Source organism: Mesocricetus auratus, unplaced genomic scaffold, assembly GCF_017639785.1.
Source record: "Mesocricetus auratus isolate SY011 unplaced genomic scaffold, BCM_Maur_2.0 Super-Scaffold_100010, whole genome shotgun sequence".
NCBI lineage: Eukaryota > Metazoa > Chordata > Mammalia > Rodentia > Cricetidae > Mesocricetus > Mesocricetus auratus.
Window position 1 is genome coordinate 47,158,047 of NW_024429194.1, and position 14,287 is coordinate 47,172,333.

Genomic DNA, 14,287 nt, shown 5'->3' on the forward strand with positions numbered 1-14,287 from the left:
TAACGCCTCCACTGACTTCTTTTATTGCCTTTTTTGTTTTTCTCTCTCTTCCTGTGCAAGCACTCCTATCTGGACAGGGAAACCTCCCTTCTTCTGAGAAACATTGCAGGAAAACCTTCTCATTTGCTGACCAAGGTGATGCCGCTGTTTTCCACGTGCATGTAACTATTCACTGCCTTGTAGATAGCGTATAATCTCTTTGGGGATTTCATTCTCAGTATCTTTCTTATTATGTAGCATCACTGTCCTTAGTACAGGGTGCTTTTTCTCTTGTTAAAAGTAATTGTCTTCCTAATCTAATGAATGTTAATATTCGGAGCCAAAAATATGTTCAGTAATTTCCACTTGTTTTTAACTTCTACAGATGCCTAGTATTCTTCCAAGCATGTTGTACTTTTTCTAGTTTAATTTCTATTGCATTTCAAAGCCTAAAAACATTGTTTTAATTTAACTTTTGCTATTAATGGTTTTATGAATTTCTTTCATTATTACCTCTGGTTTAATTACAACACTTACTTACATAGACAGAATTTTGATTTATATTAACAGTCTTACTGGAAGAGAAGATCACAATTTGAATTTCTCAGTTTTCTACTCTCAGTTTGATTTGGTTCAGCTGGATTTTGCTGGGACACTATTTTACAACTTAAAATCTTTCATCAGTTCTCATTATTAACCAGGTAGCAATAATCAAGGAGCTGAATGACTGTTTTCCTGATTGTTGTCTTAATCATTATCTTATTGAAATTGCACGATGTTAAGTCCAAGAATGCAGACTTGCTTATATTTTCTGAAGATTAAACAACATAGAAGCTATGTATGTTATTATATTTGAAAAGGTTTTTTTTTTCTTTCATTTATTCATAGCATAAACTTTGGAGAGAAGGTAACTAAGATCAGAACCCTTCTAAGAAGCAGCTCAAAGAAAAAGAACCTCTGACAGAATAAGTAGTGAGACTATTTCTCTGCCCAAATTTCCTTCCTAGTACAAATCAAGAATCAGAAGCATAAAGGTCAGGGCAGTAAAGAAATCTAAGCAGGTTTTATCCACAGACCTTCTAACCCAAGAGTCCACTCTCATAGCTTAACTGTTCTAGAAGAGAGTGCTAGCTCTTGCCATATGCACTGTCTGTGTCTGTCATGGCTTCCCTGTGTTTCCAGATAGTTGATGGCTGTTAGTGTCATCAGCATCTTACTTACGAGCACTTAAACCCTGCAGAAACTCACCCATCTTCTCCCCAGGACCCTACAACTTAGATGGGTTTTCTTTTCTGCTTAGGGTACTCCCATTCTCCAGTGACACAGGTGGAGCAATCCGATCACCTGTCACTGCACTTCTCACTTCGTATCTCAAGGCTGTGGTGAGCCTGTTGGATCCTCAGTTTTACTGGGTTTTACCCATCTGTTTCATTCCCATTGCCTCCACCATAAAAACAATCCCTTAGCACTTATCTGAGCACTATAGTTGTCTCTAACTTTGTCCCTCATCTCTTTCTTACACTGTTCCCAGATTGAGTTTAACATTTTACTATTTCTCTTGCCTATTTTGTCAAGTATTGACCCTTGTACTATGAGGTATGAAGTTAGTATACAACACTGTTAATTGCATATATTCCTTACTCTTTTTTTGTTTTTTTGAGACAGGGTTTCTCTGTATTGTTTTGGAGGCTGTCCTGGAACTTGCTCTGTAGACCAGGCTGGCCTCGAACTCACAGAGATCTGCCTGCCTCTGCCTCCCGAGTTCTGGGATTAAAGGCATGCGCCACCAATGCCCGGCCATATTCCTTACTCTTAAGGAGTATAGGGTGTATTATGAAGATAAAGAAGCCAGGCATTGTGGTACACACCTATACTCTTAACACTTTTAAGATAAAGGCAAGCGGATTACCAGTTCAGGGCTTTTCCCACAGCTATACGATGAATTTGAGGCCACCTTGGGACTACAAGAGACCGTGTGTGTGTGTGTGTGTGTGTGTGTGTGTGTGTGTGTGTGTGTGTGCGCGCGCGAGTACATATATCTGTGTGTATACATGTAAGTATATAATACCTAAATTATATTAAGTGCTATGAAGGAAGCAAAGGAATAGAGAATCCAGAGGAGAAGATAAGTTGTGTGTTTCACTGATGGTGAGGTCAGAAAATGCCTTTTGGGATAGATGAAATTAAAACCAAAGCCTAAAGGATGAAAAGAAGCCAGCTTGAAGGGAAAGACATGTTCTATGTAGATAGGATGAGAAACTAAAATCGGTATTTCTGAAACCACCATAATAAAGTGGAGCTACAAACAGGTGTTTGCTATGTGTTGATAAATGTAAACAAGAACCAGGTCATTTAAGGCCTGCTAGGACATTTATATTTCTGAAGATGCAGTGGGAAGCATTGGGGAAAAGTAGCATCATCCATTCAGCAAATACTTACTGAGTTCCTTATATGTGCCAGTGTCTTGGAAATTACAGGCAGTAAACAAATTCTTCCCACAGAAAGAATTTTACTTGGTAAATTTGAGATAAAAAGTGTTAGTAGGGGCTGGAGAGATGGCTCAGCGGTTAAGAGCACTAGTTGCTCTTCCAAAGGACCTGGGTTCAAAACCCAGCACCCACATGGCTGCTCACAACAGTCTATAATAAGATCTGATGATCTTGTCTGGCCTGCAGGCATGCATGTAGACTGAACACTGTACACATAATAAATAAATAAATCTTTTTAAAAAAGTGTTAGTAACTTCTCATCAACTTCAGCCAAGGAAACAGCCATATAGACTGAAATATGAAAACTTTGTACCTACAGCTCATAGTAACATCAGTATATCTGGTCAACATCTGGGCTGTTAACCAGATGTACCACTGCATAAATAAGCAAATATAACACCCTGCTTGTGCAGTAAGAAATTTGAGCAGGAATGTAATTCAGTAGTATAGAATCTAAACACTTAAGAATGGGCTTAGGATGGATGGTTCTTTGGTACTGGATATTGAATCCTGAACCTTTCATATACCCAACATGTCCTCTGCCATTCAGCCCCAAGTACTGCTAACATACCAACCTATGGAGTAGTCTGGCTTTCTACCATAAAGCTTGGAACCCCAGTTTCCAACCTCCAGATGTCTGCCAAAGTTTAAGAACTATGCTAGTAGCAACTGTTGTTTCTGCTTCAGAAAAGATGCAAAAAAATCTTTTACATTATGTCTTTAAGATGCAGTTTTCTTTATTGATACCCCATAAACTAAGGCTATAAACTATTGAGGATAATAGAAACTGAGGTTATGATATAATGAATATGTAGTTAAGTAGTTAATAAATATGTGTATGATCTTAAGACAGTAATCTTTATGAGTTTTCGTACAGTGGCTATAATAATCATACAAGCCTTGTATTTTTTAATTTAAATTAGATATCATATACAACATAACTTGTGGTTTAGCAAGTTTTAGATAAATGTTAGTTCTCTTGATGAGAGTTTATTATAATTTCATGATTTTTTCAGAGAAATAGTTAACTGTAATTACTTTGATTCTAGGCAGCATTATGCAGGAGAGCCTCCAATGAATGTTAAATTATCACTTTAAGTTCTCCTGAGTTAATTTGTTACTTTTTAATTGTTACAGTCTCCCAGAGAAATTGCAAACCACTATTTAGCACCTTAATTTCATTATGTTTGTTCTAAATCTATATATAAAGTCTTAGTTTTTCATTTGAAGTCATTCACTATCCCTCCCTCTCAGCAACTGTAACTCTCTAACTACTGACATTCTGATATTTACACCCCCCAGCAACTGTAACTCTCTAACTACTGACATTCTGATGTCTACACCCCCCAGCAACTGTAACTCTCTAACTACTGACATTCTGATGTCTACACCCCCCAGCAACTGTAACTCTCTAACTACTGACATTCTGATGTCTACACCCCCCAGCAACTGTAACTCTCTAACTACTGACATTCTGATATTTACACCCCCCAGCAACTGTAACTCTCTAACTACTGACATTCTGATATTTACACCCCCCAGCAACTGTAACTCTCTAACTACTGACATTCTGATATTTACACCCCCCAGCAACTGTAACTCTCTAACTTAACTACTGACATTCTGATATCTACACCCTAGAGAATGTTACCCTTTGTGGGCCAGCGTTGGTTTTCATTTAATCATAAGATCTTTACCCAGTTTTTGTGCTATGTGCAAATCTGAGGAGACTTGGCATTTGATGACTATTGATAGCCACACAGGAGTTTTTCAGTAGAAAATGGGTTGTCTCTTGCTCTTTTAAGCAAAGAAGTAGGACAGAAAGTTGTTTTTCTATGTGTGAGGTATCTCTTACTATGTTTAGAAGACTTGTGAGATAACATGAAGAAGGGACTGGTCAAAAAATATAGGGCAGAAGACTGAAGATCTGAGCTGGTCAGCAAAAAATACAACAGAGGCAGCTTTGTCCTTTGCATTAGTGAACACAGGCTAGCATTGTCTTTCTAAATAAGCTACTGGAATTCTTCCATGTATTATCCAAACACATCAACACAGATTTAGTGATCTGTTTCCTTATTGTACAACACAAACAGTATAAGATGGTTTCCTTTTTTCCAATATTGCTATGATTAAAAAATACAGTATGGTTTAACTAGAAAATACAAAGAGAACTCACAGAGGAAGAGCGTGAGAGCCACAGGAAAGGAGGTCGTGCTAGCTGATTGCTTTTATTTACAGTTTGTTCCAGTATAACTACTCAGATCCCACTGTAACCAAAAATTTCTAGAAATATTTTCCTTATAATAAACTGGAGAAGAATAAACTAAAATTCACCTATTTTGAAATTAAACAGCTAATTCTTAGATTTGATATTATTTTCTTAGACCAATTTATAAGGACCAGAGTTGTAGCCCACTGGTAGTTACTTGCTTTTTATATGCAAGGCCCTGAAAACAATTTTTAAAAGGAAATTATATTGATCAATTTCTATAGCTAAAAGAAATTGGAATTTGTTAGGAAAGCTTTACCTAGCTGTTTTGTATGTTAAAAAATGCCTCCTGATTGATGATGATAAGTGTAATTGGTTAACTATATGGAACTGGTTACCTAGTTCTCTCATTGTTCAGGACTTCTAATGTGTGGAGCAGAAACTAATCTATGAGTTTAAGCTAAACCTGTCATGGAATTTGACATACAGTGGTTTACTAAATAAAACGGAAGCATGCAAATACTATTAATTGTGTGTGTAACTAGTCAAAGCACAGTATTTAATTTTGTTTATTCCCTTTTAGACATGCTTAGAGCAATTGGGGGTTCTGACATGCTGACATATATCATCCATTGTAATATGACAAGTCTTAGTTTCACTGCCCTGAAAGACCTCTGTACTACCTCATAACTCCATTTCCTTCTTAACCCCTGGCAACCACTGAACTTTTTACTCCTCTTTCCAGAGCACAGTATAGTTAGGGTAACTATATAGTATGTAACTTTTACAGATTGAATTCTTTTATTTATTAATATGTGTTTACAACCCCCCCTGTGTCCTCTTGTTGCTTGATAGCTCATTTCTTTTTAGTGCTGAATAATATTTAATTGCCAAGATGCATCATAATTTATCTATTCACTTTTTATAGGACATCTTTGTTGCTTCCAAGTACAAGTAATTATAAATAGAGCATATATAAACACCGTGTGTAGATTTTCTGTAGACAGCTGATGGGAATGAATTCCTAGAAGTATGATCATGTGGCAATGGTGCATTCACTTTTGTGAGAATCAGCCAAATTTTCTTCCAAAGTGGCTGAACTATTGTATGTTCTCACTAGTGAGCAACTGTTCTTATGTTCCAAACCTTTACCGACATTTGGTGTTGGTGTTTTGGATTTGGGGCATGGCAATAAATGTGCAGTTTTCTGGGTTTTTTTGGTTTTTTATTAACTCTCACTTGCCAAATGACAAGGGCTATTGACCATCTTTTCATATGTGTATCTTCTGGAGAGATGGCTCAGTGGTAAAGAGTTGCTGCTCTTCTAGAGGACCTAGTTCTTGTACTCCCAGTCCACATGGTGGCCCACAACCATCTATAATTCCTGTTCCAGGGAATCCAGGTTCTCTTCTGACCTCTACAAACACTATACACATGGACTACACTACACATACCACACACACACACATATATATATGGAAGCCAGACACCTGTACACATAAAATAATGGCGAATTCATTTTTACATATTTTAATTTTAGAAGTATCTACAGCAGTCATCATGCCAATAAAACAGTGAGGCAGTGGTGAATGCTTCCTAATGATTTTTTAATGAAATCAGTTACATGATTGTTTAAAGTATTTCTAATTCATTATAGAGTCTTGCTGTATTCATAAATATTGCATATTTGGTGATTTATTTAATAGCGATTTTGTTTCTCAGTCCTAGAAGACTCCATTCTAGAAACAGTTTTAATAACACTAGCTTAAATATCTTACAACCTGTTTTTCAAAAGAAAACCATCTCACATTAAAATGTAATCTGCATATTTTATGATGCTATTATTTGCATAAAGGAGAGGACTGGGTATTTAATCTTTTAGTCAGGGGAATGTATCCATAATGGTACAAACACTGAGTATTAGTCCTCTTCATTATTAAAATGAAGTTCTTTGTTCTTTGACTATTGGGTTTACAGATAGCATTTACAGATAGCCTCAGCCATTCTGTTAACTCAGTGGTTCCATTCACTGAAAGGGATCCAATTTCTGGATGTAAGCTCACTGCCTTTCCCTGTCCTGGTCTCTAGGCCACTGAAAATAACTTAAGCTTGTGAGAAGACACACCCCCGTAGGAAATGGAAAGAGAAGAAAGCCATTAGAACTTTGGTGAATAGGGAAAAAAAATCAGTAAATGGGTTTAGCTTTTTCCCCACTACCCTGAAGTGTTAGCTTTTTATGAAAACCAATACATGGATTGTGGGCTTTGGGCACAATCCAGAGAGGATAAGGTTTGGATGATAAAAATTGTTTTTAAAGATAATTGGTAATTACAACTGCAGTGTTTATTATGGCCTGCTACTGGAAGTTACCAGTAAGTACTAACCAGTGCAGAATGCTGTATGTTATTAGAAAAATGAACAATGCTTTATTTTTAGTTCTTTATCATTTTTACTATAATTTTATAATTGGTTTTCTGAAGTAGAATTACTTACAACTGGGTTATTTGTAAAGTTATATTTAGCATTTAAAAAGATTTATTGATGGATTAATAAATTAATATTTACTGACATGATTGTGTTGCATGATTTTCCAAATTGGTAAAACTTACAATAAAAGGTAGTCTCTCATTTGTATTAGCATATTAATGAGAATTAATATTAGTACCTATGCTTCTTACTTGTTAAGGGTTTTATACTATTGCAAATAAGTAGATTGGTTTTTGCTCTATGTATTTTTGCAATAATCTTAAAGTTTCAGTTAACAAAACTGCAAAAGTCTTGTATAAACTTTGGAGGGGTCTGAATTCAGAGGGGTGTGAGTGTAGCAATAGGAAGGCAGGGGGGCTATGCATTGTATTTCCACGAACCCAGTACTTGAAAGTCATTCGCATTGTGTTGACAGAATTGAACCTAATTTACTGCATCACAGATTTCTTTCTTGTTCTTCAGAATATGGACCCTAATCTTACTCTTGCACCTGCGCTCTCTTGTTACAGTATGTCTACTTCGTTTTAAAATGAAGTGTGTAACATTGTGTTCTGAATGAAATTTAGTACTGGCCCCTCTAAGGATGAGCCTTCTCCAGTCTTCACCCTCTCCGCAGTAGTTCATCTGAAATGCTCTGTTTGCAGGAAGAACAAGCAGCAAAGCTGAAAGCTGAGAAGATCAGAGTCGCTCTGGAGAAAATTAAAGAGGCCCAAGTGAAAAAGGTGATGTGTGGCTCTTTGTTGGGTCTGAAATAGTTCCCATTTTTTCCTGTTTTGTTTTATGAAGAATCTTGTTTATATATGATGTCCCTCTGGTTACTGAAAGATGAGAATGTGTTCTTCTTGTTATCTATTCACGTGAGGATGTTTTATGACAGCCAGCCTTTGTTTCTGGGCATGTGCATAGGTGCCTAACTCAGGCTCACTGCTTGTGGCACATCTCATCCGTGTTCTCACTCAGATACTAAATAAAGGCTTCTCACTTCTTTCAAAACAAACAAAAATCACTACGACAAAATCATCTTAGCGCAATAATTTCTATTTTTAAAGGCTTAAAATTTATGTTAGAGGGTTTCTTGATATTCAGGTTTTACCTTTAATAATATGGTCAGCATAGTCATAACATGTCTTAAGTTTAAAGACTTAAGTCAGAATTCTATTTAATACTGGAAAAATACTCTAGAATACCATTTTTTAAGCTAACATTTAATTGTGTTTTTACCTGTTGCAGCTGGTGATCAGGGTCCACATGTCTGATGACAGTTCTAAAACAATGATGGTGGACGAGAGACAGACAGTGAGACAAGTGCTGGATAACCTGATGGACAAATCCCACTGTGGCTACAGTTTAGACTGGTCGCTGGTGGAGACCATTTCTGAGTTACAAATGGGTTAGTGATACGCTGCTTTAATTGCTTTTTAGCATCTATGTAATCCTAAATCTTCATATTGATAGAAGCATTTGAGACATTTATGCTTTTTTCTATAAAATTATCAGGCACTTTATCTTTTTAAAATTTGTTTTTTAATGTTTTTCGTACTGTATCTAGAGAGTTCTTTAAATGAAAGGTGAATTCCAGTTCACTTTGTATTTTAAAATGATTAAATGAGGTGTTTTTTTTAATGATAACAAAATGCTTTTTCTTGGAAATAAAAGCTTTGTAAATACATTTACTGAAAGCTGTTACTGAAGATTTTTACTTTTTCATTTACTTATTTTATATGTCGGGGTGTATGTACATGTATCATGTGCATGGAGAAGCCAGAAGAGGGTGTCAGGTCCTTTTAAAGAGCACTGGAGCTACAGAAGATTATGAGCTGCCTGATGTTGGTGTTAGGACCTGACTGGATCCTCTGCAAGAAGGGCAAGAGTTCTTAGTGCTGAGCCATCCCCAGCCCCAATACTGTTACATTTATGGGTGTTTTGTACAGCAATCTTTAAGGGAAAACAAAGCACATTTACAAATCTGAAAGAACACTTTTAACATGTTCAAGGTGTGTGTGTGTGTGTGTGTGTGTGTGTGTGTGAACCCACGTTAAAGAGAAAAAAACCCCAGTTACAGAAACATGTATCTGTTATTCCAGCCCTGGGGAGATAGAGAAAGGAGGACAGCAGAGCTTGCTAGCAAGTCAGTGAGAGACTTTCAAAATGTAAAGTGGAGAGCAATTGAGGACAATATCCATCATCAACCTTTGGCCTCTACACTTACAAAGATTCTATAATTCTGATATGATTTATCTTGCCTTTCATGTAATTCTGATGAATACTAACAAAAAGCTGGTGTTTAATTTTGGAACAGAGAGAATCTTTGAAGACCATGAAAACTTGGTTGAAAATCTTCTTAATTGGACAAGAGATAGTCAAAACAAGCTTATATTTATGGAGCGTATAGAAAAATATGCACTTTTTAAAAACCCACAGGTAAGACTGACTAACTTGTAAGTGCTAAGTCAGTAGAGTTAAAAGGATGGCAGCCATGTGACTGGGCATTGTAGCTGCAAATGCTACATGAACAGTCATTACTGCTGGGGTGGAAAGTAACTTGAGGCCAGATGTTAGGTCCCACATAGGGTAAACTTAGACAGAAATAAAATAGTTCCGGGGGTTACTAGGTTTCTTCTCTGTAAATCCAGAACTTGCTAAACCTTAACATTTGAGGTTCTCATTTCACCAAAACAGGCCAGGGTGGTTATCTAACTAGATATTTTAATTTCTTTGCTGAATTACATGATAACTTCATTTGTCATCTTTTATTTAAGACAATGTAATATTTGAGCTAGAATTCACAACACCCGTGCCTTTTAAAAACTGTGCAAAGTAGCGTGCTTCCTTGCGGCATCACAGGCATACTGTATTGTTTGTTGTGCCCTCTCCTGTTTGCCCACTTCCTCCTCAGTAGGGCAAGAAAAGCAAGAACTCTGCAGTAAGAGCAATGATGAGAAGGACAGCAGTAGTGTTAAAGGCGCTTTTTGTCCCTCAGACTTAATTATGGTTGTTTAATGAATATATGTTAAGGAGTGTCAGTAGATTTTTTTGTAGAAGACTGGAAGAATAGTTATACTAATGATTACAGTTCAGATCTTAATTAAACCAAGCAAATGAGACTGTTACATCCATAGCAAAATTTGAAGTTTCCTCATAAAAAAAAAAACAGAATATTAATTATCTGGCACAGCATGCTAGGTCCAGAATAGAACTATGCTGGCTTAGCACATCTCAGAAAATCTTTCCCGATATCTTCTACTTAATTTATAATGCTTTGGGGTATTTTTATATAACTAATTAAATATCCCACAATACTTCCTGTTGCATATATTGTCACCTCAGGGTGTGAAGGAGGGCAGTCTATGGAATACTTCATAGCATGTGTTTTGGGCAAGATGCAAGTTGAACATTTTAATGACAAGGCTTATATGGTGGGAACTTGTTGAAGTACTTCTCCCTACGTACTGACAAAGCTAGGTGGCTACTTCTAGAGCCAGTAATGTATGTGTTTACTCCCAAGGGAATAGCAGAGTTTTATCCTTTAATTTTCGCTTCATTGTTTTGTTTTGTTTTAGAATTATCTTCTTGGGAAAAAGGAAACCATTGAGATGGCAGACAGAAACAAAGAAGTGCTATTAGAGGTATGACTCACTCTCCCTTCCCCAAACATTTTAAAATGGAAATGTTAAACATCTTTGAAAGTCAGTTCTGTCAGTGTTCTGTGTGTACCTGTTGAGTCCCTTACAAAGTATTCTTTTTGCCAAGCAATATTCTAGTAGATTAAATGGAGTAATGGCCTTTGAAGGGTTTTCAGATAGGAGGCAGAAAACATGACTGTGCTGGTTTTCTCGGCTTTTTCAGAGGTTCAGATGGCCCTGCCAGCAGTACTTCCTGAACAAGCATGAGGATCTGAGTTCATAGCCCCAACCACCTATGTAAAAGCCGGGCATGGGGAGTGTGCATTTGTAATCACACAGCCGATTCCTGGTATGCACTCACCAGCCGCCATAGCCTCTAAGCTCTAGGCACAGTGAGAGACCATGTCTCAAAAACTAAGGTGGAAGGCAACTGAGAAAGACAGCTGCCATCTTCCATTAGCCTCCACACATGTGTGTACATAATCACCACACATCACAAACACAACGAAAAAGCAGTGGGACTCAGTAGTGTTACCTGCAACTCAGTTGAGTTTATAGGGAAATACTATTTTTTGTTTGTTTGGTTTTGTTTTTTGAGACAGGGTTTCTTTATGCAGCCCTGACTATCCTGGAACTCACTCTGTTGATCAGGCTGTCCTCAAACTCACAGAGAGTCACCTGCCTGTCTCACGGTTATAATAAAGAATATGTCCCACAGGGCAGTGGTGGCACATACTCAGGAGGCAGACAGACGGTGTGTGTATTGTGTATGTGCATGAGCATTCAGGATTGCACATCCTTCTGCAGACATAGGCTAGAGGAGAGCCAGCTGTCATCGTCTCTCACTCTCCCTTACCCTATCTGAACTGGAAGCTCACCTCTTCAGCTAGATTGACTACCCAGCAAGGACACGCAGCCATACCCAGCTTTTTATATAGGTGGGGTGGTATTCAAACCGTGAGGTCTTCATGCTTGCACAACAGACACTCTTACCTTCTGAGCCATTTCCCCGACCCCATGACATATTTTTATTATCCAACACTTTAAAATTGCCACAGTAATTCCAAAGTAAGTTCCTGCGGTGCTTAGAATAGACAGTTCATTCAGAAAGCTAGTGTGGTTTTAATACAAAACTGTTTTGCTTTACTTAGTGTTATACATCTCTTAGGAATAGGTAATTCATTTTCTGAAACAAGGATCATAAATCTTAACAAATGGTTTTTTTAAGGAATGCTTTTGTGGAAGTTCTGTAACTGTCCCAGAAATTGAAGGAGTTCTTTGGCTGAAAGACGATGGCAAGAAGTCCTGGAAAAAGCGTTACTTTCTCTTGCGAGCATCTGGCATCTACTATGTCCCTAAAGGAAAGGCAAAGGTATGTCCCTTCTCTGCACTGCTGTACTTCCACAGCATGCAAGCTGCTTTTACTCCACAGTAAGACACACATAATTTTCTGTGTTCGTCTAGTGTACAGAACAGGAAGCTAAAAACTGTTGACTTCTCTGCTCATTAGTTGGGTTCATCCTCAATTCTCTACTGTGTTTCCCCTATTTGGATTTGTTGTTGTTAAGGGAGGGATCTTACTCCTGTAGCTCAGGCTGACCTCAGATTCACTATGTAGATTATGATGACACTGGACTCTTGGTCCTCTTGACTCCTCCTCTTCCACTTCCCAAGTGCTGGGGTTACAGGTGTGCATCACTACATCAGCTAAACATCCTTTTACTATTTGGGGAGGCCGTGGGGGTGGGGGGAGGTGTCTTGCTGAAGTCGTGTGTATTTCATTTGGGGACAATAGCTTTCTAGGATTACGTTGACTTCAATCTTGAGTAATGTGCTTTTGCTGCACTGTGTGCTGACATTTGTGCTTATTTGGGTTCAGAGATATTCTGACCATTTACAGCATCATCCTAGTCATATGTAAGTTGTTACTTCTGCCTACTGAGGTGATTCCCAGTTGAGAATCACTGTGTTTGAGGTTTGCATTATAGTGATTCAGCTGCTACTTGATAGATTCTTGTTTTTTCCTAAGAGTGTGGCTATTCTCCTGTTACCTATTACCTGTCTATTATGTGTTATCTATACAATGGACAGCATGTTTAAAGTACCAACATTTTAAAATCAATATTCATTAGGAATTACATATAACAAGCAAAGTGGACTGCCTTTTTGGTTACATTGTAGAGGAAGAAAAACTTTATGATCTTACTTTCTACTTAATAAAGGTTTGATTCTCAACTAAAAACTCTTATCTGGTATGATACTTGCTTATTTGCATTATTAAATTCATCTTTGGGTGTTTTTCTTAGGTATCTCGGGACCTGGTGTGCTTTCTCCAGCTGGATCATGTAAACGTGTATTATGGGCAGGACTATCGGAGTAAATACAAAGCACCCACAGACTGTTGTCTGGCATTAAAGGTAACACAGCCCTGGAAATTGTAATCAGCATCAGATACAGGTTTCTTGACATTTGGATCTTCAAGTAGATCCTGTGTCTTTGGAACAGGATAGGAGGACTAGGGGTAGCTCAGCAGTTACCATTAGTTTAGCTCCATCCTAGCACCAGGGGGAACATGGTGAACGTAGAGATCACTCCAATAATCCCAGCATTCAGGGGCATCAGGAGCTGGAACCAGACTGTCCTGGAAAAAAGTTTTTATGGTAAGACATGTATTTTTTTTGTGGTTTTCCTCAACTTTATTAGTAGACCCATTAGAGGGCATTTTTCCCAAGTTCAAAATTCCCCTGCTTTCATGTGGCAAGGAATAATTCTGTCTCCACCCTCCCCACAAATTATAGCCACACTAGTCTGTTATCTATGCTGTTATCAGGGAGTTTTCTTCTCTTTCAGTCATGCTTTAAGTTTCTCACACGAATTGTGAGAAGAGTGGGCAAAATTTTTAGAATTTTTAGTGATCTAAATTAACATTTATAAAGGCAACCTACAAACATTCAGGAAGAATTACCAAGAGCATTACGTTATACTCAGTGGCTCCATGTTTGTGTCATACATTTTTCTGTAAAGTCTTAGTTGAGTTTAAGGAGTGCCATTTGTTTAGGATTTGGGGTGGGATTCTGATTTCTTTGGTAAAATGAGTGTATTATAATAGCAGCCCTTTCTTAAATAAACTTTCTTAGACAACATGAATGCATCATTGAGGTTAGTTACAGCAGCCGCTTGGTTTGTTTTTGTTTTTTAACTTGTCTTAGACCGTCTTGCTGTATAGCCCAGGTTAGTTTTTAAATTTGGGTCCTTCTGCCTCCACCTTCATATTACTGGGATTACAGGTGTGTGTCAGCAAGTCCTGTAGTAGCCAGTACTTCTTAATAAGTTGATACAAGGTAACTTGAGCCACTGGCTTGCAAAATAAAGTCCAAGGTCCCTTGGAAAACCCAAAGACCATGTTAATCAATATCAGGTTTGTAATAATGAGATGTTACATGCCTCCAATATTCATATACTCTCAGGATATGGTGGCGTTTTCTCACATGCTCCATAAT

The 14,287-nt window shown here is 37.6% G+C and overlaps 1 protein-coding gene and 1 long non-coding RNA gene across 4 annotated transcripts in view; one reads left to right on the forward strand and one right to left on the reverse strand.

Moving 5' to 3' along the window:
• Raph1 (Ras association (RalGDS/AF-6) and pleckstrin homology domains 1) overlaps window positions 1–14,287 on the forward strand; it is an 81,173-nt gene that overhangs the window by 53,423 nt on the left and 13,463 nt on the right. The window contains 6 exon segments of the mRNA XM_021227424.2: window positions 7,809–7,886; window positions 8,395–8,554; window positions 9,464–9,585; window positions 10,725–10,790; window positions 12,016–12,159; window positions 13,094–13,204. Coding sequence (XP_021083083.1) covers window positions 7,809–7,886; window positions 8,395–8,554; window positions 9,464–9,585; window positions 10,725–10,790; window positions 12,016–12,159; window positions 13,094–13,204 — 681 coding nt within the window.
• LOC110340963 overlaps window positions 1–14,287 on the reverse strand; it is a 72,930-nt gene that overhangs the window by 51,766 nt on the left and 6,877 nt on the right. For all 3 annotated transcript variants that reach the window (XR_005879919.1, XR_002382818.2, XR_002382819.2), the window contains exon 3: window positions 13,325–13,428. This is a non-coding gene — a long non-coding RNA (uncharacterized LOC110340963). The remainder of the gene's footprint in view (window positions 1–13,324; window positions 13,429–14,287) is intronic.